Below are 27,887 nucleotides of genomic sequence, written 5' to 3'. Positions count from 1 at the left end.
CCCCCCTCCCCCGGTCCATGTTTATGGCTTGTAGGTGTATTACTGTAATACACCTAAATGCGCAGCCCCGGTGCAGTGGATGACTCAGGACTCTGGGGTCTCGTGGTGCCAGGTGCTGTCCGTTTGTATTGCTATTAGGTGTACTACGGCAGCACCCAGGCGCCTGTCATGGCCACGATTGGTCAAACCGAGAACCCAAAACAACGTCTTTGGGGCCTGCCCCACGTTGCCGACCCGGGGCAGCCTCGCCGTGGGGCCGGCCGCCAGGCACTGCGTGTGGGGACAGCCAGCCCCCCGGCTCCGGGGGAGCTCAAAGGTTACCTGGCTCCAGCTTGTGGGGCATGGGGCACCCCCAGACAGGGCGTGGGCACGGACCCATTGCCCGCACGTGGGGGCTGTGTCCCGAGTGGGGATCCAGGGACATCCATGGGGCTGGGATAGCAGGAGCCGGGGGACTCAAGCTTTCCCCCTTTCTCCCAACACACCCGGGCCTGGAGCGCTCCCGGCACAGCGGCCAGCCGGGCACCCTGCGGACCCAAGGCCCGGGGACTGCAGGGGCCCAGGCCGACGCGCTCCCGGTTTCCAGGCATGCACGACGCCCTGCCCATGAGTCTGCGCCAGGCCTGTGACGCCGCCCGAGGCGCTGGCCTGGCTCCCCCAGTGTGCGGCGCACAGAGGGGATTCTTGTGTGGGGCTCAGCCTTGGGGCTGGGGCTCGCCCTCTGGCCCAGCGCCTTGGGGCTGGGGTACCGGTGCCCGCACCCCGGGCAGCTGCGGCTCTTCCCACAAAGTCTCCTCTGGGAAAAGGCGGCCACTGGTGAGAACCTGGCCCCATGGGGGTGGGAGCAGACCTGGGGAGAGGGGGCCCCTGCCCCTGGGACTGACGGTGGGGGGCAGGACACCTGGGTCCCATTCTTGGCTCCCTGCTGTGACTTCTTACAAGTGCTGCTTTTCCCTTGCACCTCGATCCCCCCCCCCCCCCCGCTAACTGGGGCTTGACTCCTCCGTGCCCCAGGGCCCCAAGGAAGCCAGGCAGGGGAGAGCGGGCGCGTGCCCACTGGGACCTCAAGGGTTAAGGGGCTGGGCACCCGCGTGGGACACGCGAGGATGAAAACCTGGCGGCTGTCACTGGCCCCACGGCCCCGGGGTGCAATTAGTTCCATCGGCTCCTGCCCCCGCAGGGAGCTCGGACCCCCGCCAGGGCCTGCCTGAGCGATGCCCCGGGGCGGGGGCGCTGGGTCTATGAAGTATCCCAGGCCAGGGCTCCCTCTTCCCTGGGGGCGGCTCCAGCGCTGACAGGCAACACCCTCGGCTCTGCCCAGCCCCCTTGCTGCTAGAGCCAGGGCCCCGCACCCTGGGCCAGTGACACGAGGGGGGCCGTGCAGGGTGGGTCTGGGGGCACGAGGGGGGGCCGTGCAGGGTGGGTCTGGGGGACGAGGGGGGGCCGTGCAGGGTGGGTCGGGGGGACGAGGGGGGCCGTGCAGGGTGGGTCTGGGGACACGAGGGGGGCCGTGCAGGGTGGGTCTGGGGACACGAGGGGGGCCGTGCAGGGTGGGTCTGGGGACACGAGGGGGGCCGTGCAGGGTGGGTCTGGGGGACGAGGGGGGCCGTGCAGGGTGGGTCGGGGGGACGAGGGGGGCCGTGCAGGGTGGGTCGGGGACACGAGGGGGGGCCGTGCAGGGTGGGTCGGGGGCACGAGGGGGGCCGTGCAGGGTGGGTCTGGGGACACGAGGGGGGGCCGTGCAGGGTGGTCGGGGGGACGAGGGGGGCCGTGCAGGGTGGGTCTGGGACACGAGGGGGGCCGTGCAGGGTGGGTCTGGGGGACGAGGGGGGCCGTGCAGGGTGGGTCTGGGACACGAGGGGGGCCGTGCAGGGTGGGTCGGGGACACGAGGGGGGGCCGTGCAGGGTGGGTCTGGGGGACGAGGGGGGGCCGTGCAGGGTGGGTCGGGGACACGAGGGGGGCCGTGCAGGGTGGGTCTGGAGGACGAGGGGGGCCGTGCAGGGTGGGTCGGGGGACACGAGGGGGGCCGTGCAGGGTGGGTCTGGAGGACGAGGGGGGCCGTGCAGGGTGGGTCGGGGGACACGAGGGGGGCCGTGCAGGGTGGGTCTGGAGGACGAGGGGGGCCGTGCAGGGTGGGTCGGGGGACACGAGGGGGGGCCGTGCAGGGTGGGTCTGGGGACACGAGGGGGGGCCGTGCAGGGTGGGTCGGGGGCACGAGGGGGGCCGTGCAGGGTGGGTCGGGGACACGAGGGGGGGCCGTGCAGGGTGGGTCTGGGGGACGAGGGGGGGCCGTGCAGGGTGGGTCTGGGGGCACGAGGGGGGGCCGTGCAGGGTGGGTCGGGGGACACGAGGGGGGCCGTGCAGGGTGGTCGGGGACACGAGGGGGGCCGTGCAGGGTGGGTCTGGGGGACGAGGGGGGCCGTGCAGGGTGGGTCTGGGGGACGAGGGGGGCCGTGCAGGGTGGGTCGGGGACACGAGGGGGGGCCGTGCAGGGTGGGTCTGGGGGACGAGGGGGGGCCGTGCAGGGTGGGTCTGGGGGACGAGGGGGGGCCGTGCAGGGTGGTCGGGGACACGAGGGGGGCCGTGCAGGGTGGGTCTGGAGGACGAGGGGGGCCGTGCAGGGTGGGTCGGGGGGACGAGGGGGGGCCGTGCAGGGTGGGTCTGGAGGACGAGGGGGGCCGTGCAGGGTGGGTCGGGGGGACGAGGGGGGGCCGTGCAGGGTGGGTCGGGGGGACGAGGGGGGCCGTGCAGGGTGGGTCGGGGACACGAGGGGGGCCGTGCAGGGTGGGTCTGGGGACACGAGGGGGGCCGTGCAGGGTGGGTCGGGGACACGAGGGGGGGCCGTGCAGGGTGGTCGGGGGGACGAGGGGGGCCGTGCAGGGTGGGTCGGGGACACGAGGGGGGCCGTGCAGGGTGGGTCTGGGGACACCAGGGGGGCCGTGCAGGGTGGATCGGGGGCACGAGGGGGGCCGTGCAGGGTGGTCGGGGGGACGAGGGGGGGCCGTGCAGGGTGGGTCGGGGACACGAGAGGGGGCCGTGCAGGGTGGGTCGGGGGCACGAGAGGGGGCCGTGCAGGGTGGGTCGGGGACACGAGGGGGGGCCGTGCAGGGTGGGTCGGGGACACGAGGGGGGCCGTGCAGGGTGGGTCTGGGGACACCAGGGGGGCCGTGCAGGGTGGATCGGGGGCACGAGGGGGGCCGTGCAGGGTGGTCGGGGGGACGAGGGGGGGCCGTGCAGGGTGGGTCGGGGACACGAGAGGGGGCCGTGCAGGGTGGGTCGGGGGGACGAGAGGGGGCCGTGCAGGGTGGGTCGGGGGCACGAGAGGGGGCCGTGCAGGGTGGGTCGGGGGGACGAGAGGGGGCCGTGCAGGGTGGGTCGGGGACACGAGGGGGGGCCGTGCAGGGTGGGTCGGGGGGACGAGGGGGGGCCGTGCAGGGTGGGTCTGGGGGACGAGGGGGGCCGTGCAGGGTGGGTCTGGGGGACGAGAGGGGGCCGTGCAGGGTGGGTCGGGGACACGAGGGGGGCCGTGCAGGGTGGGTCTGGAGGACGAGGGGGGCCGTGCAGGGTGGGTCGGGGGGACGAGGGGGTCGTGCAGGGTGGGTCTGGGGGCACGAGGGGGGGCCGTGCAGGGTGGGTCGGGGGGACGAGGGGGGGCCGTGCAGGGTGGGTCGGGGACACGAGGGGGGGCCGTGCAGGGTGGGTCGGGGGGACGAGGGGGGCCGTGCAGGGTGGGTCGGGGGGACGAGGGGGGGCCGTGCAGGGTGGGTCTGGGGACACCAGGGGGGCCGTGCAGGGTGGATCGGGGGCACGAGGGGGGCCGTGCAGGGTGGGTCTGGGGACACCAGGGGGGCCGTGCAGGGTGGATCGGGGGCACGAGGGGGGCCGTGCAGGGTGGTCGGGGGGACGAGGGGGGGCCGTGCAGGGTGGGTCGGGGACACGAGAGGGGGCCGTGCAGGGTGGGTCGGGGGCACGAGAGGGGGCCGTGCAGGGTGGGTCTGGGGCACGAGGGGGGGCCGTGCAGGGTGGGTCGGGGACACGAGAGGGGGCCGTGCAGGGTGGGTCTGGGGCACGAGGGGGGGCCGTGCAGGGTGGGTCTGGGGGACGAGGGGGGGCCGTGCAGGGTGGGTCGGGGACACGAGGGGGGCTGTGCAGGGTGGGTCTGAGGACGAGGGGGGGCCGTGCAGGGTGGGTCGGGGGCACGAGGGGGGCCGTGCAGGGTGGTCGGGGGCACGAGGGGGGCCGTGCAGGGTGGATCGGGGACACGAGGGGGGCCGTGCAGGGTGGGTCGGGGGCACGAGGGGGGCCGTGCAGGGTGGATCGGGGACACGAGAGGGGGCCGTGCAGGGTGGGTCGGGGGCACGAGAGGGGGCCGTGCAGGGTGGGTCGGGGGCACGAGGGGGGCCGTGCAGGGTGGGTCGGGGGTACGAGGGGGGCCGTGCAGGGTGGGTCGGGGGGACGAGGGGGGGCCGTGCAGGGTGGGTCGGGGACACGAGGGGGGGCCGTGCAGGGTGGGTCGGGGGGACGAGGGGGGCCGTGCAGGGTGGGTCTGGAGGACGAGGGGGGGCCGTGCAGGGTGGGTCGGGGGGACGAGGGGGGCCGTGCAGGGTGGGTCTGGAGGACGAGGGGGGGCCGTGCAGGGTGGGTCTGGGGACACGAGGGGGGGCCGTGCAGGGTGGATTCGGGGACACGAGGGGGGCCGTGCAGGGTGGATTCGGGGACACGAGGGGGGGCCGTGCAGGGTGGATTCGGGGACACGAGGGGGGCCGTGCAGGGTGGGTCGGGGACACGAGGGGGGCCGTGCAGGGTGGATTCGGGGACACGAGGGGGGGCCGTGCAGGGTGGGTCGGGGACACGAGGGGGGCCGTGCAGGGTGGGTCTGGAGGACGAGGGGGGGCCGTGCAGGGTGGGTCGGGGACACGAGGGGGGGCCGTGCAGGGTGGGTCGGGGACACGAGGGGGGGCCGTGCAGGGTGGGTCGGGGACACGAGGGGGGCCGTGCAGGGTGGTCGGGGACACGAGGGGGGCCGTGCAGGGTGGTCGGGGGCACGAGGGGGGCCGTGCAGGGTGGGTCGGGGACACGAGGGGGGCCGTGCAGGGTGGGTCGGGGACACGAGGGGGGGCCGTGCAGGGTGGGTCGGGGACACGAGGGGGGCCGTGCAGGGTGGGTCGGGGGCACGAGGGGGGCCGTGCAGGGTGGATCGGGGGCACGAGGGGGGCCGTGCAGGGTGGGTCGGGGACACGAGGGGGGGCCGTGCAGGGTGGATCGGGGGCACGAGGGGGGCCGTGCAGGGTGGGTCGGGGACACGAGGGGGGGCCGTGCAGGGTGGGTCGGGGACACGAGGGGGGCCGTGCAGGGTGGTCGGGGGGACGAGGGGGGCCGTGCAGGGTGGTCGGGGGCACGAGGGGGGGCCGTGCAGGGTGGGTCGGGGACACGAGGGGGGGCCGTGCAGGGTGGGTCGGGGGCACGAGGGGGGCCGTGCAGGGTGGATCGGGGGCACGAGGGGGGCCGTGCAGGGTGGGTCGGGGACACGAGGGGGGGCCGTGCAGGGTGGGTCGGGGACACGAGGGGGGCCGTGCAGGGTGGTCGGGGGGACGAGGGGGGCCGTGCAGGGTGGTCGGGGGCACGAGGGGGGCCGTGCAGGGTGGTCGGGGGGACGAGGGGGGGCCGTGCAGGGTGGTCGGGGACACGAGGGGGGCCGTGCAGGGTGGTCTGGGGCACGAGGGGGGCCGTGCAGGGTGGTCGGGGGGACGAGGGGGGGCCGTGCAGGGTGGGTCTGGGGCACGAGGGGGGCCGTGCAGGGTGGTCGGGGGCACGAGGGGGGCCGTGCAGGGTGGGTCTGGGACACGAGGGGGGCCGTGCAGGGTGGTCGGGGACACGAGGGGGGCCGTGCAGGGTGGATCTGGGGGCACGAGGGGGGCCGTGCAGGGTGGGTCGGGGACACCAGGGGGGCCGTGCAGGGTGGGTCGGGGGCACGAGGGGGGCCGTGCAGGGTGGTCTGGGGCACGAGGGGGGCCGTGCAGGGTGGGTCGGGGACACCAGGGGGGCCGTGCAGGGTGGGTCGGGGACACCAGGGGGGCCGTGCAGGGTGGGTCGGGGGCACGAGGGGGGCCGTGCAGGGTGGGTCTGGGGCACGAGGGGGGGCCGTGCAGGGTGGTCTGGGGCACGAGGGGGGCCGTGCAGGGTGGGTCGGGGACACCAGGGGGGCCGTGCAGGGTGGGTCGGGGGCACGAGGGGGGCCGTGCAGGGTGGGTCTGGGGGACGAGGGGGGGCCGTGCAGGGTGGATTCGGGGACACGAGGGGGGCCGTGCAGGGTGGTCGGGGACACGAGGGGGGGCCGTGCAGGGTGGTCGGGGACACGAGGGGGGCCGTGCAGGGTGGGTCTGGAGGACGAGGGGGGCCGTGCAGGGTGGTCGGGGACACGAGGGGGGCCGTGCAGGGTGGATCTGGGGGCACGAGGGGGGCCGTGCAGGGTGGTCGGGGGGACGAGGGGGGGCGTGCAGGGTGGTCGGGGGCACGAGGGGGGCCGTGCAGGGTGGGTCGGGGGCACGAGGGGGGCCGTGCAGGGTGGGTCGGGGACACCAGGGGGGCCGTGCAGGGTGGTCTGGGGGACGAGGGGGGGCCGTGCAGGGTGGTCGGGGGCACGAGGGGGGCCGTGCAGGGTGGTCGGGGACACGAGGGGGGCCGTGCAGGGTGGGTCTGGAGGACGAGGGGGGCCGTGCAGGGTGGTCGGGGACACGAGGGGGGCCGTGCAGGGTGGATCTGGGGGCACGAGGGGGGCCGTGCAGGGTGGGTCGGGGGCACGAGGGGGGGCGTGCAGGGTGGTCGGGGGCACGAGGGGGGCCGTGCAGGGTGGATCGGGGGCACGAGGGGGGCCGTGCAGGGTGGGTCTGGGGCACGAGGGGGGGCCGTGCAGGGTGGTCGGGGGCACGAGGGGGGCCGTGCAGGCTGGTCGGGGGCACGAGGGGGGCCGTGCAGGGTGGTCGGGGGCACGAGGGGGGCCGTGCAGGCTGGTCGGGGGCACGAGGGGGGCCGTGCAGGGTGGGTCGGGGGCACGAGGGGGGGCCGTGCAGGGTGGTCGGGGGGACGAGGGGGGGCCGTGCAGGGTGGGTCTGGGACACGAGGGGGGCCGTGCAGGGTGGGTCGGGGGCACGAGGGGGGCCGTGCAGGGTGGATCGGGGACACGAGGGGGGCCGTGCAGGGTGGTCGGGGGCACGAGGGGGGCCGTGCAGGGTGGGTCGGGGGGACGAGGGGGGCCGTGCAGGGTGGTCGGGGGCACGAGGGGGGCCGTGCAGGGTGGGTCGGGGGCACGAGGGGGGCCGTGCAGGGTGGTCGGGGGGGTACCGGCATCTCACATCCCCCTGCCCCTCCTTTCCTCGCAGTTTCTCATCTCGGAGCGGGAGCGGGCGCTGCCGTGCCCGGCTCAGTGCCCCCGCGAGCGCCACCGCCCGGTCTGCGCCTCTGACGGGAAGCTGTACAAGTCCCCCTGCGCCTTCCAGCGCGCCCGCTGCCAGCAGCCCCTCCTCGAAGCGCTGCCCCGCCCCCGCTGCGGGGGCGCCCCCCAGGACCCCTCCAGTAGGTAGAGCCAGGGCCGGGCCGGGGCACCCAGCAGCCCTGGGAGGGCAGGGCCCAGGCCTGGCCCCGGGAATTCTCTGCCCACCTGGCAGGGGGCCGAGGCCTTGTGTCTCTGTCCCCCTCGCCGGGCAGCCCCGGGGCCCCCGGCAGCCTGGCCTCTGCCCGCGCGGTGCCCTCCAGCCCCAGCCTTTCCCCCCGCAGGCCTGAACCTGACCCGCTGCCAGGAGGACCGTGCTGCTGCCCTTGCCCAGGCCCGGCGCCAGGCGGACTCCACCTACGTCCCCGAGTGCAGCGAGGACGGCTCCTACCTGCAGGTACGGGGGGTCGTGTCCCACCCCCTCCCTGGGGTCCATCTGTGCGCTGCAGCCTGCCCAGAGAGCCCCCCCGCCAGCTCGTCTCTGCGGCAGGAGGTGGGCACGGGAACCCCCCGCTGCGCCCCCACATCCCCTGCGGGTAGCCCCGGCCGCTCCCGCTGGCATGGGGGCTGGGCACGGGGGTGCCCTGCCAGGCAGCACCCCGAGGGGAGGTGCCCTGCAGGACGGGGGGCGCCTGGACGGGAATGGGGGGGCTGGGCGCTCGGGGGGCAGCGGGGTCGCTTCCCTGTCCTGGGAATTTCTGAGCGGCTGGATTCTGCCCCCGCGCTGCCCCCGAACATCCCCAAGGCCCCTCTGGGTCACGGCCCGTGCGTCTGTCCCGCCCAGGTGCAGTGCCACAGACAGACAGGCTACTGCTGGTGCGCCACGGCCGAGGGCAAGCCCGTGAGCGGGACGTCCGCGCTCAACCAGGCGCCCAACTGCACAGGTACCCCCGACAGCCCCCCCCCCCCGAGGTCCGCTTCTGCCTGGGTGCTAGGCGGGGACAGAGTCCCCTGTCGGGCAGCATCCTGCCATGGGGCTGGTCTGAGCCCTCCCCCAAAGAGCTTCAAAGTTAGGAGCCTGGAAAGTTTCCTATGCAGGCAGGGGCCTGGGAGCCAGGACTCCAGGTTCTCTGCCCAACTCTGGGGGTGATGTCTAGTGGTTAGAGCAGGGGCCTGGGAGCCAGGACTCCAGGTTCTCTGCCCAACTCTGGGGGTGATGTCTAGTGGTTACAGTAGGGGCCTGGGAGCCGGGATTCCAGGTTCTATGCCCAACTCTGGGGGTGATGTCTAGTGGTTACAGTAGGGGGCTGGGAGCCAGGACTCCAGGTTCTATGCCCAACTCTGGGGGTGATGTCTAGTGGTTACAGTAGGGGCCTGGGAGCCAGGACTCCAGGTTCTATGCCCAACTCTGGGGGTGATGTCTAGTGGTTACAGTAGGGGCCTGGGAGCCAGGACTCCAGGTTCTATGCCCAACTCTGGGGGTGATGTCTAGTGGTTACAGTAGGGGCCTGGGAGCCAGGACTCCAGGTTCTGTGCCCAACTCTGGGGGTGATGTCTAGTGGTTACAGTAGGGGCCTGGGAGCCAGGACTCCAGGTTCTCTGCCCAACTCTGGGGGTGATGTCTAGTGGTTATAGTAGGGGCCTGGGAGCCAGGACTCCAGGTTCTATGCCCAACTCTGAGGGTGATGTCTAGTGGTTACAGTAGGGGCCTGGGAGCCAGGACTCCAGGTTCTATGCCCAACTCTGGGGGTGATGTCTAGTGGTTAGAGCAGGGGCCTGGGAGCCAGGACTCCAGGTTCTATGCCCAACTCTGGGGGTGATGTCTAGTGGTTAGAGCAGGGGCCTGGGAGCCAGGACTCCAGGTTCTCTGCCCAACTCTGGGGGTGATGTCTAGTGGTTACAGTAGGGGCCTGGGAGCCAGGACTCCAGGTTCTATGCCCAACTCTGGGGGTGATGTCTAGTGGTTACAGTAGGGGCCTGGGAGCCAGGACTCCAGGTTCTGTGCCCAACTCTGGGGGTGATGTCTAGTGGTTACAGTAGGGGCCTGGGAGCCGGGACTCCAGGTTCTATGCCCAACTCTGGGGGTGATGTCTAGTGGTTAGAGCAGGGGCCTGGGAGCCAGGACTCCAGGTTCTCTGCCCAACTCTGGGGGTGATGTCTAGTGGTTATAGTAGGGGCCTGGGAGCCAGGACTCCAGGTTCTATGCCCAACTCTGGGGGTGATGTCTAGTGGTTACAGTAGGGGGCTGGGAGCCAGGACTCCAGGTTCTATGCCCAACTCTGGGGGTGATGTCTAGTGGTTATAGTAGGGGGCTGGGAGCCAGGACTCCAGGTTCTATGCCCAACTCTGGGGGTGATGTCTAGTGGTTACAGTAGGGGCCTGGGAGCCAGGACTCCAGGTTCTATGCCCAACTCTGGGGGTGATGTCTAGTGGTTACAGTAGGGGCCTGGGAGCCAGGACTCCAGGTTCTATGCCCAACTCTGAGGGTGATGTCTAGTGGTTACAGTAGGGGGCTGGGAGCCAGGACTCCAGGTTCTATGCCCAACTCTGGGGGTGATGTCTAGTGGTTATAGTAGGGGCCTGGGAGCCAGGACTCCAGGTTCTATGCCCAACTCTGGGGGTGATGTCTAGTGGTTACAGTAGGGGGCTGGGAGCCAGGACTCCAGGTTCTATGCCCAACTCTGGGGGTGATGTCTAGTGGTTACAGTAGGGGCCTGGGAGCCGGGACTCCAGGTTCTATGCCCAACTCTGGGGGTGATGTCTAGTGGTTACAGTAGGGGGCTGGGAGCCGGGACTCCAGGTTCTATGCCCAACTCTGGGGGTGATGTCTAGTGGTTATAGTAGGGGCCTGGGAGCCAGGACTCCAGGTTCTGTGCCCAACTCTGGGGGTGATGTCTAGTGGTTACAGTAGGGGGCTGGGAGCCGGGACTCCAGGTTCTATGCCCAACTCTGGGGGTGATGTCTAGTGGTTACAGTAGGGGCCTGGGAGCCAGGACTCCAGGTTCTATGCCCAACTCTGGGGGTGATGTCTAGTGGTTACAGTAGGGGCCTGGGAGCCGGGACTCCAGGTTCTATGCCCAACTCTGAGGGTGATGTCTAGTGGTTAGAGCAGGGGCCTGGGAGCCAGGACTCCAGGTTCTATGCCCAACTCTGGGGGTGATGTCTAGTGGTTAGAGTAGGGGCCTGGGAGCCGGGACTCCAGGTTCTATGCCCAACTCGGGAGGGGGGATGATGTCTAGCGGTTATAGTAGGGGCCTGGGAGCCAGGACTCCAGGTTCTATGCCCAACTCTGGGGGTGATGTCTAGTGGTTACAGTAGGGGGCTGGGAGCCGGGACTCCAGGTTCTATGCCCAACTCTGGGGGTGATGTCTAGTGGTTACAGTAGGGGGCTGGGAGCCAGGACTCCAGGTTCTATGCCCAACTCTGGGGGTGATGTCTAGTGGTTACAGTAGGGGGCTGGGAGCCAGGACTCCAGGTTCTATGCCCAACTCTGGGGGTGATGTCTAGCGGTTACAGTAGGGGGCTGGGAGCCAGGACTCCAGGTTCTATGCCCAACTCTGGGGGTGATGTCTAGTGGTTAGAGCAGGGGCCTGGGAGCCAGGATTCCAGGTTCTATGCCCAACTCTGGGGGGGGATGATGTCTAGCGGTTAGAGTAGGGGCCTGGGAGCCAGGACTCCAGGTTCTGTGCCCAACTCTGGGGGTGATGTCTAGTGGTTACAGTAGGGGCCTGGGAGCCAGGACTCCAGGTTCTATGCCCAACTCTGGGGGTGATGTCTAGTGGTTACAGTAGGGGCCTGGGAGCCGGGACTCCAGGTTCTATGCCCAACTCTGGGGGTGATGTCTAGCGGTTACAGTAGGGGCCTGGGAGCCAGGACTCCAGGTTCTATGCCCAACTCTGGGGGTGATGTCTAGTGGTTAGAGCAGGGGGCTGGGAGCCAGGATTCCAGGTTATATGCCCATCTCGGGGGGGGGGGTGATGACTAGTGGTTAGAGCAGGGGGCTGGGAGCCAGGATTCCAGGTTCTATGCCCATCTCGGGGGGGGTGATGTCTAGTGGTTAGAGCAGGGGGCTGGGAGCCAGGACTCCAGGTTCTATGCCCAACTCTGGGGGGGGGGGTGATGACTAGTGGTTAGAGCAGGGGGCTGGGAGCCAGGATTCCAGGTTCTATGCCCATCTCAGGGGGGGGGGTGATGACTAGTGGTTAGAGCAGGGGGCTGGGAGCCAGGATTCCAGGTTCTATGCCCATCTCGGGGGGGGGGGTGATGACTAGTGGTTAGAGCAGGGGGCTGGGAGCCAGGACTCCTGACGGGGGCAGAGAACCAGCTCTGGGTGGGGAGTGGAGCGTAGTGGTTAGCGCGGGGGGCTGGGAGCCAGGAGCCTGGGCAATGGGGATGAATTCTTTCTCACTCCTCCCCCAGGCTCCTACGTGGTGCGGCCACCCTGGCAGGACCCCGACTCCTCCCGGAGAGGTAACCCCCCAGCCCCCCATGCTGGATTTCCCCACTGCTCCGTGCCATGGCTCCTGCGTCCCACCAGGCCCTGCAGTGCCTAGCGCCCCCGCAGGGCAGCAAGGGGAGACCCCAGCCCCTCCCCCCGTGCCTGCAGCTCCTGCCCCACTGAATCCCCCAGCCAGTGGGGAGCAGTGAGTGGGTCCCCTCTAGAGGGAGACCTGGGTACTGCAGCCTGCTTCCTGTGGGGGTCCCTGCCCCACATGCTCGCCCTGCAACTGGAGGCTGTCCAGCTGCCCACCAGCTCCTTAGAACTGTGAGCCCGGGCGCCTGGGTCCCATTCCCCGCTCCATCGCTACAGTCCCTGCCAGGTGCCTCAGTTTCCCTCTCTTTGCTGGGGGGAGGGGAGGTGCTAACTGTGGCACACGCTGGGCGCACAAGGCTGAAGGAGCCTCGGGAAAGGGCCCGACGGGCAGGGCCAAGGCGGTGCGCGCCCGACGCCCTGGCGGTTGTGATAACGGGGGACCCTGCCCCCCGTTGCCCTAGCAGAGCTGCTGGCGCTGGGGCCTGCGCTGTGAACCCCACTCCTTGGGCAGAGCAGATGACACTAAGACCTCTGTAATAGTGGCCTTCGAACTCTTTTCCTCCCTGAACGCAGAAGGTGGGAGACCCAGGCCTAGCGCCCCGCCCCCCAAGCAGGAAGGTAAGTGACCCCCGGTCCCAGCCATAGGGCGCGTGTGCCAAGGGGGCTTTCACCCCCGGGACCCCCAGCAGCCTGCTCCCTGCTGTGAACCCGCATGGGCAAGTGGCTGATTTCCTGCTCCATTAGCCCCGCGGGGGCTCACGTCTGGCCCGGCCCCCCCCATGCTGTTCCTCCGGGGGGCTGGCCCCCTAGACATACGGGGCTGTGACGGGTTGGATCACAGGAGTCCCTGGGGGGCTGATCATACCGCTGAGCCGCCTACCCGCCCTCTGGGGTGCTGCACCCCTGCCCGCCGGGCCAGACCCTCTGGGCTCCCCCCGCCAGGCCCAGAGCCGGGGGCACGGACACAGAGAACAGGGGGCCACACGGCCCGGGGGCCAGAGCCCAGCCCAGCCCCCTCGCTCGGCGTGAGAGCGCCACACGGAGCCAGGCCAGGACCCCTGGATCGGAGAGCAGGAGGCCCCCCCCGTAGCTGTGTGCTGGGCTTGCTAACAAGCAACGGGGTCTTATTGCCAACTGGAGGGTTTACCTGGCGTCGCTGGGGGGCGCCTGGGCCCCACCTGTGCGGGTCAGAGCCCCAGAAGCGGGTCTGTGGGAGGAGGGTGCTTGCTGCCCTGTGAAGGGCCTGGGGTGTGTTCGGGGGTAGGAGGAGGGGCTGGCAAGGGGAGTTCTGGGGGATTCCCTCCCCTGCCACCCAAACCTCTCTCCGCTGCTTCCAGAGGGCACCTCGCTGCCGTTCCTCATGCCCATCATCGTCCCCGACTCCCAGCCCAACCACACGGGGAAGCGGACTCAAGGTAACCGGGAGGGGGTGACTAGCCAGCCCTGTTCCCGGCCTGCCCCCTGGGCCGAGGTGCTTGGGGGCTTCTTCGCAGGCCTGGCCCCACTCCCCGGCTTTGCCCTGGGGTGCAGAGAGTGTGGGGGGGGTTTCAACCAGGGATCGGGCCTTTGGGTCTCCCTAGACCGGCGATGTCTCTGGCTTTGTGCCGTGCCGGGCGCCGTGGGCCTGGCTGGGCTCCGACGCCTGCAGACGGTCGTCCCAGAAAACCAGCTCTGGCCAGGGCATTGACTGGCATTCGGCAGGGGCGGGGAGCGAGACTGGGCTAGTTCCGCTGCGGCCGGGGGCCTGGGTTCTGATCCCAGCCGCGGCGGGGCCGGGGGCAGCCGGTGCCAGGAGAGTTACAAAGCCCCTGGAACCCCGCAGAGATCCCCCCGTCCTGCGAGCAGGAGCGGCTGGAGGCCCTGGGAGAAATGCGGCAGCGCCAGCAGGAGGGGACTTTCGTCCCAGAGTGCGAAGGCGACGGCTCCTACAAGCCCGTGCAGTGCCACCAGGCCACGGGCTACTGCTGGTGCGTGCGGGCCACCACCGGCCGGCCCGTCCCCGGCACCTCCAGCAGGTCAGTGTCCCGCGCCCGAGACAGCCCGCAGCTTGGCTCAGCCTTCCTCCTTCCCTGCCACCTGGGAGTGGGAGGGGCTAAAAGCAGGGGGTGGGGCTAAATGCAGAGGGCGGGGCTAGCGCTATGACACCCATTCTTTAAAACGAGGGAAATATTCATTTTTATTTGAGCTTTCTGTGGAAAATGTCAGGGAGCTTCTGGCGGAAACTGGAACGTTTAGTGAGGAAGTAAAATGCCAAGTGAAGCAAGTGTCCACGGAGTCTCTACGGCACGTCGTGCCGCGCTCCGCCAGGGGCTGCGCCCGCCTGAGCAGGCAGCGACAGTGACTGAGAACTGCTAAGGCAACTGAGACGACAACCCCTGGAATCGCTGGGTTCAGCGAGCCCCGTCCTGCCGGCGGCACGGCCACTCGGGCAGGGGCAGAGAGAACGTTTCTTGACACCTTCAGTGGCTGCTTCTTGGAGCAGCTGGTTGTGGAACCCGCGAGGGGAGAGGCCGGTCCTGGCTGAGACCTAAGTGGGGCGCAGGGTCTGGCCCACGAGGAGTGAGATCTGGGCCGCCTGGGCTCAGTGAGCATCGCGCAGTAGCCCTGCGGCAGGAGAAACAGCTCGGCCCGGTGGCACTCAGCGTCCGAAGGGGGAACTGCGCCCGCGTCAGGAGGCTGGTTGGACAGAGGGAAGGCTCAGGGCCCTGGGAACTGCAGACGCGGTCCCAGAGCCCCACGGCCCCAGCCGCAGTAAGGACCGAACGCGCCCTCGGGCCGAGCGCCCAGCACAAGGCCGAGGCGCCGTATGGACGGTAAAGCCCGGGAGGGAGACAAAGGAGCCTGCGCTGTCCGGCGAGGGGGCGAGAGGGGGCCGAAGGCCGAAACGAGTCTGAAGAGCAGCGAGCCAGAAACTCAGGAGCTAGCGTCCATCGAAGCAGGAACCTGCCAGAGGCCGAGGGGCGAGGGGGAGGTTGGGGGAGGGGTGCGGGCGCTGGGCACCCTGGGCACCACCCCCCTTGCTGCAGACCGGCCGCCCCACGGGTGAGCACGGGGCGTGGGCCAGGCCTGGCGGGTGCATGCGGCTGCCGGCCAGGGATGTTGCGGGACGCCGCCGAGCCCCTGCTGACCCGGAGTTGCCTGGGAGCAGGGCCCGGGAGGGGCTCTAGCGAGGGAGGGTGTGACTGTAGGGCCGCGCCCCCCCTCCCAACGCTGCGGCTTTCGGAGCGGCAGCGCCACACGGAGCAGCAGAGCCCGGGCTCCCTCGTCCCCTCTTCTCCCCGGCTGCCTCTGCTCTAGAGCTTATGGGCTAGGACTGCTCCGTCACACCCTGATAGCGCTGCTCCTGGCCAAGGCTACTGCTCGCTCACGGCGCCTCCTGGGGAGCAGTGGCCAGTGGGGCTGGGAGCCAGGACTCCTGGGTTCCGTCCCCGGTTCTGGGGAGAGGCATCTAGTGGTTAGAGCAGTGGGGCTGGGAGCCAGGACTCCTGGGTTCTGTCCCCGGCTCTGGGGAGAGGCGTCTAGTGGTTAGAGCAGTGGGGCTGGGAGCCAGGACTCCTAGGTTCCGTCCCCGGCTCTGAGGGAGAGGCGTCTAGTGGTTAGAGCAGTGGGGCTGGGAGCCAGGACTCCTGGGTTCCGTCCCCGGCTCTGGGGAGAGGCGTCTAGTGGTTAGAGCAGTGGGGCTGGGAGCCAGGACTCCTGGGTTCCGTCCCCGGCTCTGAGGAGAGGCGTCTAGTGGTTAGAGCAGTGGGGCTGGGAGCCAGGACTCCTAGGTTCCGTCCCCGGCTCTGAGGGAGAGGCGTCTAGTGGTTAGAGCAGTGGGGCTGGGAGCCAGGACTCCTGGGTTCCGTCCCCGGCTCTGGGGAGAGGCGTCTAGTGGTTAGAGCAGTGGGGCTGGGAGCCAGGACTCCTGGGTTCCGTCCCCGGCTCTGGGGAGAGGCGTCTAGTGGTTAGAGCAGTGGGGCTGGGAGCCAGGACTCCTGGGTTCTGTCCCCGGCTCTGGGGAGAGGCGTCTAGTGGTTAGAGCAGTGGGGCTGGGAGCCAGGACTCCTGGGTTCCGTCCCCGGCTCTGGGGAGAGGTGTCTAGTGGTTAGAGCAGTGGGGCTGGGAGCCAGGACTCCTGGGTTCCGTCCCCGGCTCTGGGGAGAGGCGTCTAGTGGTTAGAACAGTGGGGCTGGGAGCCAGGACTCCTGGGTTCCGTCCCCGGCTCTGGGGAGAGGCGTCTAGTGGTTAGAGCAGTGGGGCTGGGAGTTGAGACTTGTGAATTCTAGTCCTGGCTTGCCATGTGGCCTGAGCCTCGTCCTTCCCTCCACCCACCCCTGTGGTGCCTCAGTTTCCCCTCCTACAAATAGGAGTTGCCTGCGGCGTGGAGGGGGGCCGCCCCTTTCCGCCCCCGCCCCATCGCTCAGAGCTGCCTACGCCATGTGCTGACTCGTTTCTCCCCCAGGAACTTCCCGCCGGACTGCGAGGCTGATGCCGCAGCCAAGAGCGCGGAGATGGGCTCCCTGTTCCGGGACAGGCCGCTGCCAGGTGGGGAGGCGGCACCGGGGCCACCAACGGCCCGGGCACTGTCAGGCCGAGGGGCAGCCTGGGGCCCCAGCACTCGGCCATCCCCTGCCCTGCGGATGACAGAGCCCAGGCAGCAGGGGGTCCCCTTGGCCTCTCAGAGGCTGCCCACGAGGGAGCCGAGCGGAGCACCTGGGGCTCGTTCGGGGAGGAACAGGGCGGGTCCCCCAGCTGGGCAGGGGGCGAGAGCTCACAGCCTCCCCTGACAATGCACTGCTGCTCCCCGCAGGGGGACAGGCTCCTGCCCCACGTCCTGCCTCCTGGAACCAGCCAGCCCCCCCTAGAGCCACATGGGACCCGGCGCCCCCTAGAGGGGACAGGCCCCACGCCCTGCCCCCCGGAGCCAGCCGGCCCCCCCTAGAGCCACATGGGACCCGGCGCCCCCTAGAGGGGACAGGCCCCACGCCCTGGCCCCTGGAGCCAGCCAGCCCCCCCTAGAGCCACATGGGACCCGGCGCCCCCTAGAGGGGACAGGCCCCACGCCCTGCCTCCTGGAACCAGCCAGCCCCCCCTAGAGCCACATGGGACCCGGCGCCCCCTAGAGGGGACAGGCCCCACGCCCTGCCCCCCGGAGCCAGCCGGCCCCCCTAGGGCCGCATGGGACCCGGCGCCCCCTAGAGGGGACAGGCCGCACGCCCTGCCCCCTGGAGCCAGCCGGCCCCTCCTAGAGCCACATGGGACCCGGTGCCCCCTAGAGGGGACAGGCCGCACGCCCTGCCCCCTGGAGCCAGCCGGCCCCCCCTAGAGCCACATGGGACCCGGCACCCCCTAGAGGGGACAGGCCCCACGCCCTGCCCCCTGGAGCCAGCTGGCCCCGCCTAGGGCCGCATGGGACCCGGTGCCCCTAGAGGTGACAGGCCCCACGCCCTGCCCCCTGGAGCCAGCCGGCCCCCCCTAGAGCCACATGGGACCCGGCGCCCCTAGAGGTGACAGGCTCCACGCCCTGCCCCCTGGAGCCAGCCGGCCCCCCCTAGAGCCACATGGGACCCGGTGCCCCTAGAGGTGACAGGCCCCACGCCCTGCCCCCTGGAGCCAGCCGGCCCCCCCTAGAGCCACATGGGACCCGGCGCCCCTAGAGGGGACAGGCCCCACGCCCTGCCCCCTGGAGCCAGCCGGTCCCCCCCTAGAGCCACATGGGACCCGGCGCCCCTAGGGGGGACAGGCCGCACGCCCTGCCCCCTGGAGCCAGCCGGCCCCCCCCTAGAGCCACATGGGACCCGGCGCCCCTAGAGGGGACAGGCCCCACGCCCTGCCCCCTGGAGCCAGCCGGCCCCCCCCTAGAGCCACATGGGACCCGGCGCCCCTAGAGGTGACAGGCCCCACGCCCTGCCCCCTGGAGCCAGCCGGCCCCCCCTAGAGCCACATGGGACCCGGCGCCCCCTAGAGGGGACAGGTCTCCATGCCCCATCCCTTGATCCACCCAACCATTCCCCACGTTTCCCTCCCGGCAGCAAGGGGAGAACGTGGGGGAGCAGCAGGGTGCTGGCCGTGGCTGGGGGACCAGGCCTGAATCCGCTGGCTGCCCCTGCCCCCGAGCATCGCACGAACACGGTCTCTCTCGCCCGCCTGGGGTTTTTGGAGAGGGCCCTGAGATGCCCCAGGCATGACCTGCAGGGGGGAGGAGTCCTGGGGGGGCAGCTCCCAGAGCCCCACGTGACACCCCGCCTGCAGGCTGCCCGGGGCCCAAGAAGGCGGAGTTCCTGGCCAGTGTGCTGGAGACCTTGGTGTCCGACATGACCCCGTCCCGGCTGACGCCCATCGCACACCACAGGTGAGCAGGGCTGGAGCGGGGGCCAGCGAATTCAGAGGGGAAGCAGAGGTGGGGGGGGCTGGTGTGTTGCTCTACACTGTAGTGACCCCTGCTGGCTGTTTGGGGGCTAATCACCCCCTAAGGCAGAGGATGGGCTCCTGTTCCCAGTTTAGCTGATGAGTCTGGACCCCCCCAGGGGCAGCAGGAGGTTGGGGTGCAGACTCCAGCTGGGTGGGGCTGTCTGCCCCCCGCAGGTCGGCAGCCCGCGTGTGCGCTGCCAGTTCATGGCCGAGCCCTGCACACCGAGGTACAGGTTTGAGTCCCGGCTGGTGACCGCGGAGTGGGGGGTTCAAGGCCTGGCCGGTGACCATGGGGGGGGGGTGATCGAGGCCTGGCTAGTTACTCTGGGGTGGGGGGTTCAAGGCCTGGCCAGTGACCGGGGGGGGGGGGTGATCGAGGCCTGGCTAGTTACTCTGGGGTGGGGGGTTCAAGGCCTGGCCGGTGACCGGGGGGGGGAGGGATTGAGGCCTGGCCAGTTACTCTGGGGTGGGGGGGGTCGAGGCCCGGCCAGTGACCGTGGGGTGGGGGGGGGTCCAAGCCTGGCTAGTTACTCTGGGGGGGGGTCGAGGCCCGGCCGGTGACCGGGGGGGGAGGGATTGAGGCCTGGCCAGTTACTCTGGGGTGGGGGGGGTCGAGGCCCGGCCAGTGACCGTGGGGTGGGGGGGGGTCCAAGCCTGGCTAGTTACTCTGGGGGGGGGGTCGAGGCCCGGCCGGTGACCGTGGGGTGGGGGGGGGTCCAAGCCTGGCTAGTTACTCTGGGGGGGGGGGGGTCGAGGCCTGGCCGGTGACCCTTGGGTGGGGTCGGGGCCTGGCCGGTGACCGTGGGGTGGGGGGGGTCGAGGCCCAGCCGGTGACCGTGGGGTGGGGGGGGTCCAAGCCTGGCTAGTTACTCTGGGGGGGGGGTCGAGGCCCGGCCGGTGACTGTGGGGTGGGGGGTGGGGTCCAAGCCTGGCTAGTTACTCTGGGGGGGGGTCGAGGCCCGGCCGGTGACCGTGGGGTGGGGGGGGGTCGAGGCCCGGCCGGTGACCGGGGGGGGGGGGGGGTCGAAGCCTGGCCAGTTACTCTGGGGGGGGGGTCGAGGCCCGGCCAGTGACCGTGGGGGGGGGAAAGGTCGAAGCCTGGCCAGTTACTCTGGGGGGGGGGGGTCGAGGCCCGGCTGGTGACCGGGGGGGGAGGGGTCGAAGCCTGGCTAGTTACTCTGGGGGGGGTCGAGGCCCGGCCAGTTACTCTGGGGGAGGGGTCGAGGCCCGGCCGGTGACCGTGGGGGGGGGGGGTCGAAGCCTGGCCAGTTACTCGCGGGGGGGGGTCGAGGCCCGGCCGGTGACCGTGGGGGGGGGGTCCAAGCCTGGCCAGTTACTCGCGGGGGGGGGTCGAGGCCCGGCTGGTGACCGTGGGGGGGGGGTCCAAGCCTGGCCAGTTACTCGGGGGGGGGGGTCGAGGCCCGGCTGGTGACCGTGGGGTGGGGGGGGTTGAGGCCTGGCCAGTTACTCTGGGGTGGGGGGGTCGAGGCCTGGCTGATGACCCTTGGGTGGGGTCGGGGCCTGGCCAGTGACTCTGGGGTGGGGGGGGGTCGAGGCCCGGCCGGTGACTGTGGGGTGGGGGGGGGCCAAGCCTGGCCAGTTACTCTGGGGTGGGGGGGGTCGAGGCCCGGCCAGTTACTCTGGGGGGGGTCGAGGCCCGGCCGGTGACCGTGGGGGGGAAGGGTCTGTGACGGCGCGTTGGGGGTTCCCCGTCTCCTGCACCCCGAAATGGCACAAACAGACTGCACCAGCCAGTGGAATTGAGGGTGGTTTATTGCTCCTCCAGCACAGCGCAGCACAGATGTAATCTGGTCACAGAGCTGGGCTAGGATGCCTCAGGCCCCCTTGAGATGGGGGAGACTGGGCCCCTAAACTCCAGCCCCTTCTCCTAGGCTCTCCTCCATGCCCTCCGACAGCCAGCAACCCACTCACTCACTTCCAGCCCTGCCCCCCAGCCAAGGCAGCATTCCACCTTCCTTTGTTCCTCTCCATGGGGGGTGTCTGGCCACTGGTTTGCATAGTGACTCATCCTGTTTTGCTGGGTCGTGGTACCCACGGCAGCCAGTGGGGGTTCCCCCAGAGCCAGCAGCATGGAAACCAGCTAGGTACCCCCACTACGTCACAGGTCGAAGCCTGGCCAGTTACTCTGGGGGGGGTCGAGGCCCGGCCGGTGACCGTGGGGGGGGGTTCGAGTCCCGCCCAGTAACTGGGGGGCTCTATCCCGCAGGCCGCCAGCCCCCACGCCGGCCCCCAGCCCGGAGGCGCGAGCGGTGCTCTGGCACTTTGTGCGCCTGGACAAGGACTCCAGCGAGGGCCTGAGCGAGCCGGAGCTGCGCCCCTTCAAGCTCTACCTGAGGCAGCACACGCGGCCCAAGCGCTGTGTCCGCAAGTTCCTGGAGTTCTGCGACCTGGACGCCAGCCGCCTCCTCTCCCTGCCCGAGCTGCGCGGCTGCCTGGGCCTCAGCTAGCCCCGGGTAGCCGAGGCCCAGGAATGGAGGGAGCAGGCTTGGGGGGCTGGCGGTATTGGGGGTGCTGGTGGGAGGAGGGAGCGGGGGGGCTGGTGGAATTGGGGGTGTTAGCGGGAGGAGGGAGCGGGGGGGCTGGCGGTATTGGGGTGCTAGCAGGAGGAGGGAGCAGGATGGGGGGGCTGGCGGTATTGGGGGTGCTAGCAGGAAGAGGGAGCAGGGTGGGGGGGCTGGTGGAATTGGGGGTGCTAGCGGGAGGGGGGAGCAGGCGTGGGGGGGCTGGTGGAATTGGGGGTGCTAGCAGGAGGAGGGAGCAGGGTGGGGGGGCTGGTGGAATTGGGGGTGCTAGCAGGAGGAGGGAGCGGGGGGGCTGGTGGAATTGGGGGTGCTAGCAGGAGGAGGGAGCAGGGTGGGGGGCTGGTGGAATTGGGGGTGCTAGCGGGAGGAGGGAGCAGGGTGGGGGGCTGGTGGAATTGGGGGTGCTAGCAGGAGGAGGGAGCAGGGTGGGGGGGCTGGTGGAATTGGGGGTGTTAGCGGGAGGAGGGAGCAGGGGGGCTGGTGGAATTGGGGGTGCTAGCAGGAGGAGGGAGCAGGGTGGGGGGGCTGGCGGTATTGGGGGTGCTAGCAGGAGGAGGGAGCAGGGTGGGGGGGCTGGTGGAATTGGGGGTGCTAGCGGGAGGGGGGAGCAGGCGTGGGGGGGCTGGTGGAATTGGGGGTGCTAGCAGGAGGAGGGAGCAGGGTGGGGGGGCTGGTGGAATTGGGGGTGCTAGCAGGAGGAGGGAGCGGGGGGGCTGGTGGAATTGGGGGTGCTAGCAGGAGGAGGGAGCAGGGTGGGGGGCTGGTGGAATTGGGGGTGCTAGCGGGAGGAGGGAGCAGGCGTGGGGGAGGGGGTTGGCTGTGGGGGAGGCAGATCATGGGGAGGGGAGGGGGAGAGGGTTGGCACCTGGCTTTGGACACAATCTCTGGGACAAACTCTGCTCTTTCCAGCCACGGGCTGGCGCTAGGCCTGGGCCTGCTCGGCCGGTGTGAACGCCCCCGCCGGGTACTGATCGCCTGGGATCAATTTGCCCTGGTGCCACCCAGGCTGAGCTGAAAGCTCCCCCTCCCAGGCAGGTTTTCCAGCTCTGGCCTGTCCCTGCCGCTCTCTGAGCCTTCTGCAGGGCTGCGTGCAGAGCCGCCTTCTGGGGTTCTGGCTTTGGAGGAAGCATGGTCTAGTGGTTAGAGCAGAGGGGGGCCGGGAGCCAGGACTCCTGGGTTCTGTCCCCAGCGCTGCATGACCTGGGGTCCGTCTCTGGCTTCAGTACCTCTGCTGCACAAACTCTGGGGCCGGGCCCTGCTCCCAGCCAGTCAGCCCCCCTGCGTCCAACGGGCGTTTCTCTCTTCCCAGGAGTGCGCCCCGCTCCTCCCGTCACCCCCCAGGGGGCGCTGTCTCGCCCCGCCTGCACTCCCGCTCCGATTGCAGACCGTGGGCACTGTGAGCTGCAGACCGTGGGTGTCGGTTTTACTTCCCTTTCGCTGAAGCAAGTCGGACAAACCTTTCGTGAAGAAGGCGGCCAGGCGGCCTGGGATGTGGCCGGGTTGGGCCATTTACTTGCACCTGGGCTACTCCCCTGCAGTTCGAGCCCTCTGTGCTGTAGCTCAGAGAATTGTGCACAATGCAAAGCGCCGGCCGGGCTATTCTCACTTAGCGCCCCCCTTCTCTGTGCTTATTTGTACTGGTTACCCTGCCGGGGAACGGCTCCAGCTGCTTTATATTCCCGCCACTTCCATAGAAAGCATAAAACGGTCAGAAAACCCCCAACCACCCTGTGATCCGTGTCCTGAATCAAGAAATTACAGGCCGCTCGGGATGGTGCCTTTGGGGCTTTTTCACTCACAAGGTAACGAGCGGCTGCTCCCCTCCCAGCTGGACATTCGATGCATTTTGAAAAGTATCAGTCTCTGGGCACTGGTGCCTAGTGGTCAGAGCAGGACAATTGACTGGGGGAGGGGGAGCACCCTGGGCACCTTTCCCAGTATTGGGCGTGGGGAGCAGGTGCCCGGGAAAGTGGTTTGCCCAAACCCACCCAGCAGTTAGAGGCAGGAGGGTCACTGGGCCCTGCCCTCGGGTCACTGGGTGCTTTGTTCAGTGGGGCCCTGTGTCCGGGCCAGCCGGGGCGCTTGTCTCCGGCTCACAATCCCAGCCTGTAGGAGCCAGAGCGTGCAGCGGGAGCAGACCCCGGCCCCGGAGAAGGGGAAACCAAGGAGAGCCGTGGCAAGGCCGTATGCCTGTGTAACCCTCACACTTATGCGTCTACACTGCGTCTACACTGCAAAAACTCCCGGAGCCTCCACACTACAAGCCCGTTTCTGTGCAAGAAGAAATACAGACGATCGTCAGAAGCCAGGGCTTTCTGCGCAAGAGTTAGTCCTCGTCCGACGAGGAATAAGCCTTTTTGTGCAAACGCTCTTGCACAAAATGGCGTGTGTGGCCGGACACCAGGGGTTTCTTGCACAAGAAACCCCATCGGTAAAAGCACAGGTGCTCTGATGACCACTCTGTGAATGGCCATCAGAGCTTTCTTGCACAAGAGCATCCATGGCCGTGAGGACACGCTCTTATGCAAAAGCACATGGCAGTGTGGGTGCTCTCTTGTGCAAAAGCACCTGGCAGCGTGGACGTGCTCTTGTGCAAAAGTACACGGCCGTGCGGCTGCTCTTGTGCAAAAGCATATGGCAGCATGGATGCACCCCTGTGCCAAAGCACGTGGACATGCTCTTGTGTAAAAGCACATGGCCACGTGGACGCACTCTTGTCCCAAAGCACATGGCCATGTGGATGTGCACTTGTTCAACAGCACATGGCAGCGTGGACACACTCTTGTGCAAAAGCACATGGCAGCGTGGACACACTCTTGTGCGAAAGCACATGGCAGCGTGAACACACTCTTGTGCAAAAGCACATGGCCGAGGGGACGCGCTCTTGTGCAAGAACTTTTTGTGGAAGATCTCTTCTGCAAAAAGTTCTTGCGCCAGAAGCCTGCAGTAGCCCTAGTGTGGGTCACTGTCCCGTGCGGTGGCTCCTAGACCAAAGCAACAGATAAGATCAAGAGACCTCTGCAGCCTGGGAGGAGCCAGGCGGCTTTTAGCTCACAAGGCAGCAACTCCTACACGAAGCTCCCAAGGTCCCAGGTTCAAATCCACCCGGTGGCCGTTGCACCCACGCTCAGGAGCCTGGGCACAAGGCTGAGACAGACGCCGGCACCTGGAGTGCCACCCGCTCTCCCATCTGTCTTGGAACGTGCAGAGAGCACCTGCACTGCTGGTGCCCAGGGAAAGGCACAGAACGCAGCCTGTGTCGGTGGCTCGTCCTGCACCTGCAGTATTGGGTGTATGACACACGCAGCAGAGCACGGCCATAGCAAGTACCCCCCCTGCCCCAGGTGGGAGCTGGGCTTAGCCCTCCCTTGGGGAAGCAGCTTTTGAGAACAATATTGATGGATCTGGGGCCATTTCACAGCCAGGGGATAGGGACAGTGTGAGCTTCCCCCGCAGTAGTGCCCTACTACTCCCAGCCCCCAGGCTCTGGCTGTGGTGAGCTTCCCCCACAGCAGTGCCCTGCTACTCCCAGCCCCCAGGCTCTGGCTGTGGTGAGCTTCCCCCACAGCAGTGCCCTACTACTCCCAGCCCCCAGGCTCTGGCTGTGGTGAGCTTCCCCCACAGCAGTGCCCTACTACTCCCAGCCCCCAGGCTCTGGCTGTGGTGAGCTTCCCCCACAGCAGTGCCCTACTACTCCCAGCCCCCAGGCTCTGGCTGTGGTGAGCTTCCCCCACAGCAGTGCCCTGCTACTCCCAGCCCCCAGGCTCTGGCTGTGGTGAGCTTCCCCCGCAGCAGTGCCCTGCTACTCCCAGCCCCCAGGCTCTGGCTGTGGTGAGCTTCCCCCGCAGCAGTGCCCTGCTACTCCCAGCCCCCAGGCTCTGGCTGTGGTGAGCTTCCCCCGCAGCAGTGCCCTGCTACTCCCAGCCCCCAGGCTCTGGCTGTGGTGAGCTTCCCCCGCAGCAGTGCCCTACTACTCCCAGCCCCCAGGCTCTGGCTGTGGTGAGCTTCCCCCACAGCAGTGCCCTGCTACTCCCAGCCCCCAGGCTCTGGCTGTGGTGAGCTTCCCCTGCAGCAGTGCCCAGGCCCCAAACAAGCCAATGTTCCTAGGTTGTCAGCTCCGGGGGTGGCCAGAAACTGGGGTGGCCATCCCAGGCCTGCCCTGCCCTGCCTCTCCTTCCTGTCCCCTGCTCCAGGCTGCAGGGGGGCAGGGACGAAGGAACCTGCAGCAGCCCCCCCCCCCCCGGAGCACCCACCTTCTAGGCTTTGTGTTTGCTGAACAACTCGGGGCCCTGCCAGCTGGTCCCCAATGGCCATTTACAGCCTGGTTGGGCCTCTTGTTCCCAGGAGAAGGGTGACCCCTTGTGTCTGGTTCTGGCATTAACTCCCCATCCCCACCCCGCCCCACATGCAAAGCGGGGGAGTTTTATGGCAGCAGCTGCAAAAATCTGGTTTTGGCCTTGTCTCACACACACAGAGACACACACACACCCAGCCCCCGGGCCTCCAACAGAATCCTCCCCCCGCACTTTGCACAACCTCCGCCAGCTGGAAATAGAACCCAGGCGCCCTGGCCCCTAGCTGCCCGCCCACCCGCTCTAACCACTAAACCTGCCTGTCTCTCCAAAGCAGCCCTCAGCGCTGGTGCTTTTCCATGCCTGCGTTTTTCACAAAGGGCTCCTGGGGGGGGGGAGCGGTGACCCACTGGGACATTTTTAAAGGGCAGCTGCTTACGCTGGGGTGAGGTTGGGGAAGGGAACATGTGCTATGCAAATTGGCTTGGTGGGTTTTGTGTGTGCACGTGTGCATGTGTGTGTGTGCACTAGCATGTGTGAGACAGACACACATGGCTGGGGGTGATGCATCGGGGGACGCTGAGTGTCAGTGTGCGGGGCATGGTGTGTGTGTTCACGTCACATGCGATAACCCTCTGCTGTCAGAGAAGGCAAACCCAGGCCTGGCTCAATTGCTATTCCACTGCCCCCAGGCTCTCCGGCAAAGGAACCCAACTGTCTCCTTCATCCGGTCACCAATGGGGCAGCCAGCAGTGCCAGGGATATTATTGCTATTAGGGATAATATGGTAGCACTTGGTCAGCCCCCCCGCTCTGCCCCCGCCCCCCCCCCCCCCGCCCCAGTGCCAGGCGATGTTTTCATTGCTATTAGGGATAATATGGTAGCACTTGGTCAGCCCCCCCCCCCCCCCCGCCCTGCTCCCGCCCCCCCCCCGCCCCAGCGCCAGGCGATTTTTTCATTGCTATTAGGGATAATATGGTAGCACTTGGTCAGCCACCCCGCTCTGTTCCCCCCCCCCCCGCCCCAGTGCCAGGCGATGTTTTCATTGCTATTAGGGATAATATGGTAGCGCTTGGTCAGACACCCCTCTCCCCCCCCATGCCAGGCGATGTTTTCATTGCTATTAGGGATAATATGGTAGCACTTGGTCAGCCACTCCGCTCTGTTCCCCCCCCCCCCCCCCCCCCCAGTGCCAGGCGATGTTTTCATTGCTATTAGGGATAATATGGTAGCGCTTGGTCAGACACCCCTCTCCCCCCCCATGCCAGGCGATGTTTTCATTGCTATTAGGGATAATATGGTAGCACTTGGTCAGCCACTCCGCTCTGTTCCCCCCCCCCCCCCCAGTGCCAGGCAATGTTTTCATTGCTATTAGGGATAATATGGTAGCGCTTGGTCAGACACCCCTCTCCCCCCCCATGCCAGGCGATGTTTTCATTGCTATTAGGGATAATATGGTAGCGCTTGGTCATGTTGTGGGGGTGACCCCATGCCACTCAGCTCAAAGGTGGGGAAACTTGCTGGCCCCGAACGGCCGGATCGCTGGGGCGAGACCCAACTGCCGAACACCTTGCTCCCCTCTGGCCACCCAGCCTGACATGGCAGCGATAAAAACAAGTCTGGTGCCTTCGGCTCCCAGGGCGGGGTGCTGACGGGACAGTAAATAAGTTAATTACATGCAGAATTCAGGGTGCACGTGTGGGCGTCTGTGTAGGGCTGCTGGGGGATCCACACACGACAGCTCACACACTTGCCGTGGCAATCGAGGTGGGTCACTGTGATAAGGGATCAAACGATAATTCACAGGTGTGGGCCTGTTGCGGTGTCTCGCCCCACCTCTACTGCACGGCCCCAAACTATTCCTGGGGCAGGTCCCTTCGGAAAACATCCAGTCTTGATTTACAAACAGGGAAAATCCACCAGACTGCTTGGTCAGCAGTTCCAATGGTTAATGCCGCGCCCTCCTTCCAGGCTGAATTTGTCTCCCAGCCATTGCATAAAAGGGGGCCAAGGCTGGGTCTGTCCAGCCCTCTGTCCTCTTGTGCACTTCTGGAGTGAATCCAGACACCTCTCTATTCCCTGCACTCCCAGGTGTGATACCGAGTGCACGGTCTTATCTCCCATCTCTGTGTTTTAAAACAGTCTCCAGCGCCTGTGGCTGGCTCCCCCACTTCCTCCGGATGCGACAGCAGCGAGATGGGCTGTTTGTGCCGGGTGTGGAAGGAAATATGTGCAAATGCAAGACCGGCACCTGGCTCTTCCACTTCCCCTTTCTCCTCGCCACCCCCCACCAGATGAAAGGCTGAGAATCTGCTTTCAAGCTCCCTGGGGAAGGGGGGAGGTGCATGTGAGAAACAGAGAGGTGGGGGCATGCAGGGGGCTCCTATAGCCCCCACCCCCACCTTGAGAATCTGAGCCACTCTGCAGAATTGTCTTCTTACTGTTGCTTTTTTATTATTATTACAGCTCCTAGACACAGGCCTGACTGGAATCAGGGCCCTGTCCCAGAGCCCGGCCGAGATCAGGGCCTGTCAGACCGGGCGCCCCCAGACCCCGGCCGAGATCAGGGCCCGTCGGGCCGGGCGCCCCCAGACCCCGGCCGAGATCAGGGCCTGTCAGACCGGGCGCTTCCGAGACCCCAACTGCTGGCTGCTGGTGAGAGGGAATCTTTGCCCCAAGCATTTTACAGCCTAGA

General features: G+C 68.3%; 1 protein-coding gene across 4 annotated transcripts in view; it reads left to right on the top strand.

Annotated features, from left to right (window-relative positions):
• LOC142825303 (SPARC-related modular calcium-binding protein 1-like) overlaps positions 1-22,623 on the top strand; it is a 41,222-nt gene extending 18,599 nt beyond the window's left edge. The window contains exons 1-12 of one of the 4 annotated variants that reach the window (XM_075917197.1): positions 432-816; positions 7,381-7,573; positions 7,775-7,887; positions 8,275-8,374; positions 11,850-11,900; positions 12,505-12,582; positions 13,302-13,379; positions 13,787-13,979; positions 16,409-16,491; positions 18,199-18,298; positions 20,585-20,831; positions 22,210-22,623. In XM_075917197.1, coding sequence (XP_075773312.1) covers positions 589-816; positions 7,381-7,573; positions 7,775-7,887; positions 8,275-8,374; positions 11,850-11,900; positions 12,505-12,582; positions 13,302-13,379; positions 13,787-13,979; positions 16,409-16,491; positions 18,199-18,298; positions 20,585-20,825 — 1,458 coding nt within the window. In that variant the 5' untranslated portion in view covers positions 432-588 and the 3' untranslated portion in view covers positions 20,826-20,831; positions 22,210-22,623. Of the gene's footprint in view, positions 1-431; positions 817-7,380; positions 7,574-7,774; positions 7,888-8,274; positions 8,375-11,849; positions 11,901-12,504; positions 12,583-13,301; positions 13,380-13,786; positions 13,980-16,408; positions 16,492-18,198; positions 18,299-20,584; positions 20,832-22,209 lie in introns of those variants that run through there. The other 3 variants (XM_075917198.1, XM_075917200.1, XM_075917199.1) reach the window with 3 other exon arrangements.
• The last annotated feature ends 5,264 nt before the right edge of the window (positions 22,624-27,887 follow it).

This window comes from Pelodiscus sinensis, unplaced genomic scaffold (assembly GCF_049634645.1).
Source record: "Pelodiscus sinensis isolate JC-2024 unplaced genomic scaffold, ASM4963464v1 ctg62, whole genome shotgun sequence".
In the NCBI taxonomy this organism is placed as follows: Eukaryota; Metazoa; Chordata; order Testudines; family Trionychidae; genus Pelodiscus; species Pelodiscus sinensis.
The sequence above is the reverse complement of the archived record's forward strand: the minus strand, read 5'-3'. Positions and strand labels throughout refer to the sequence as shown.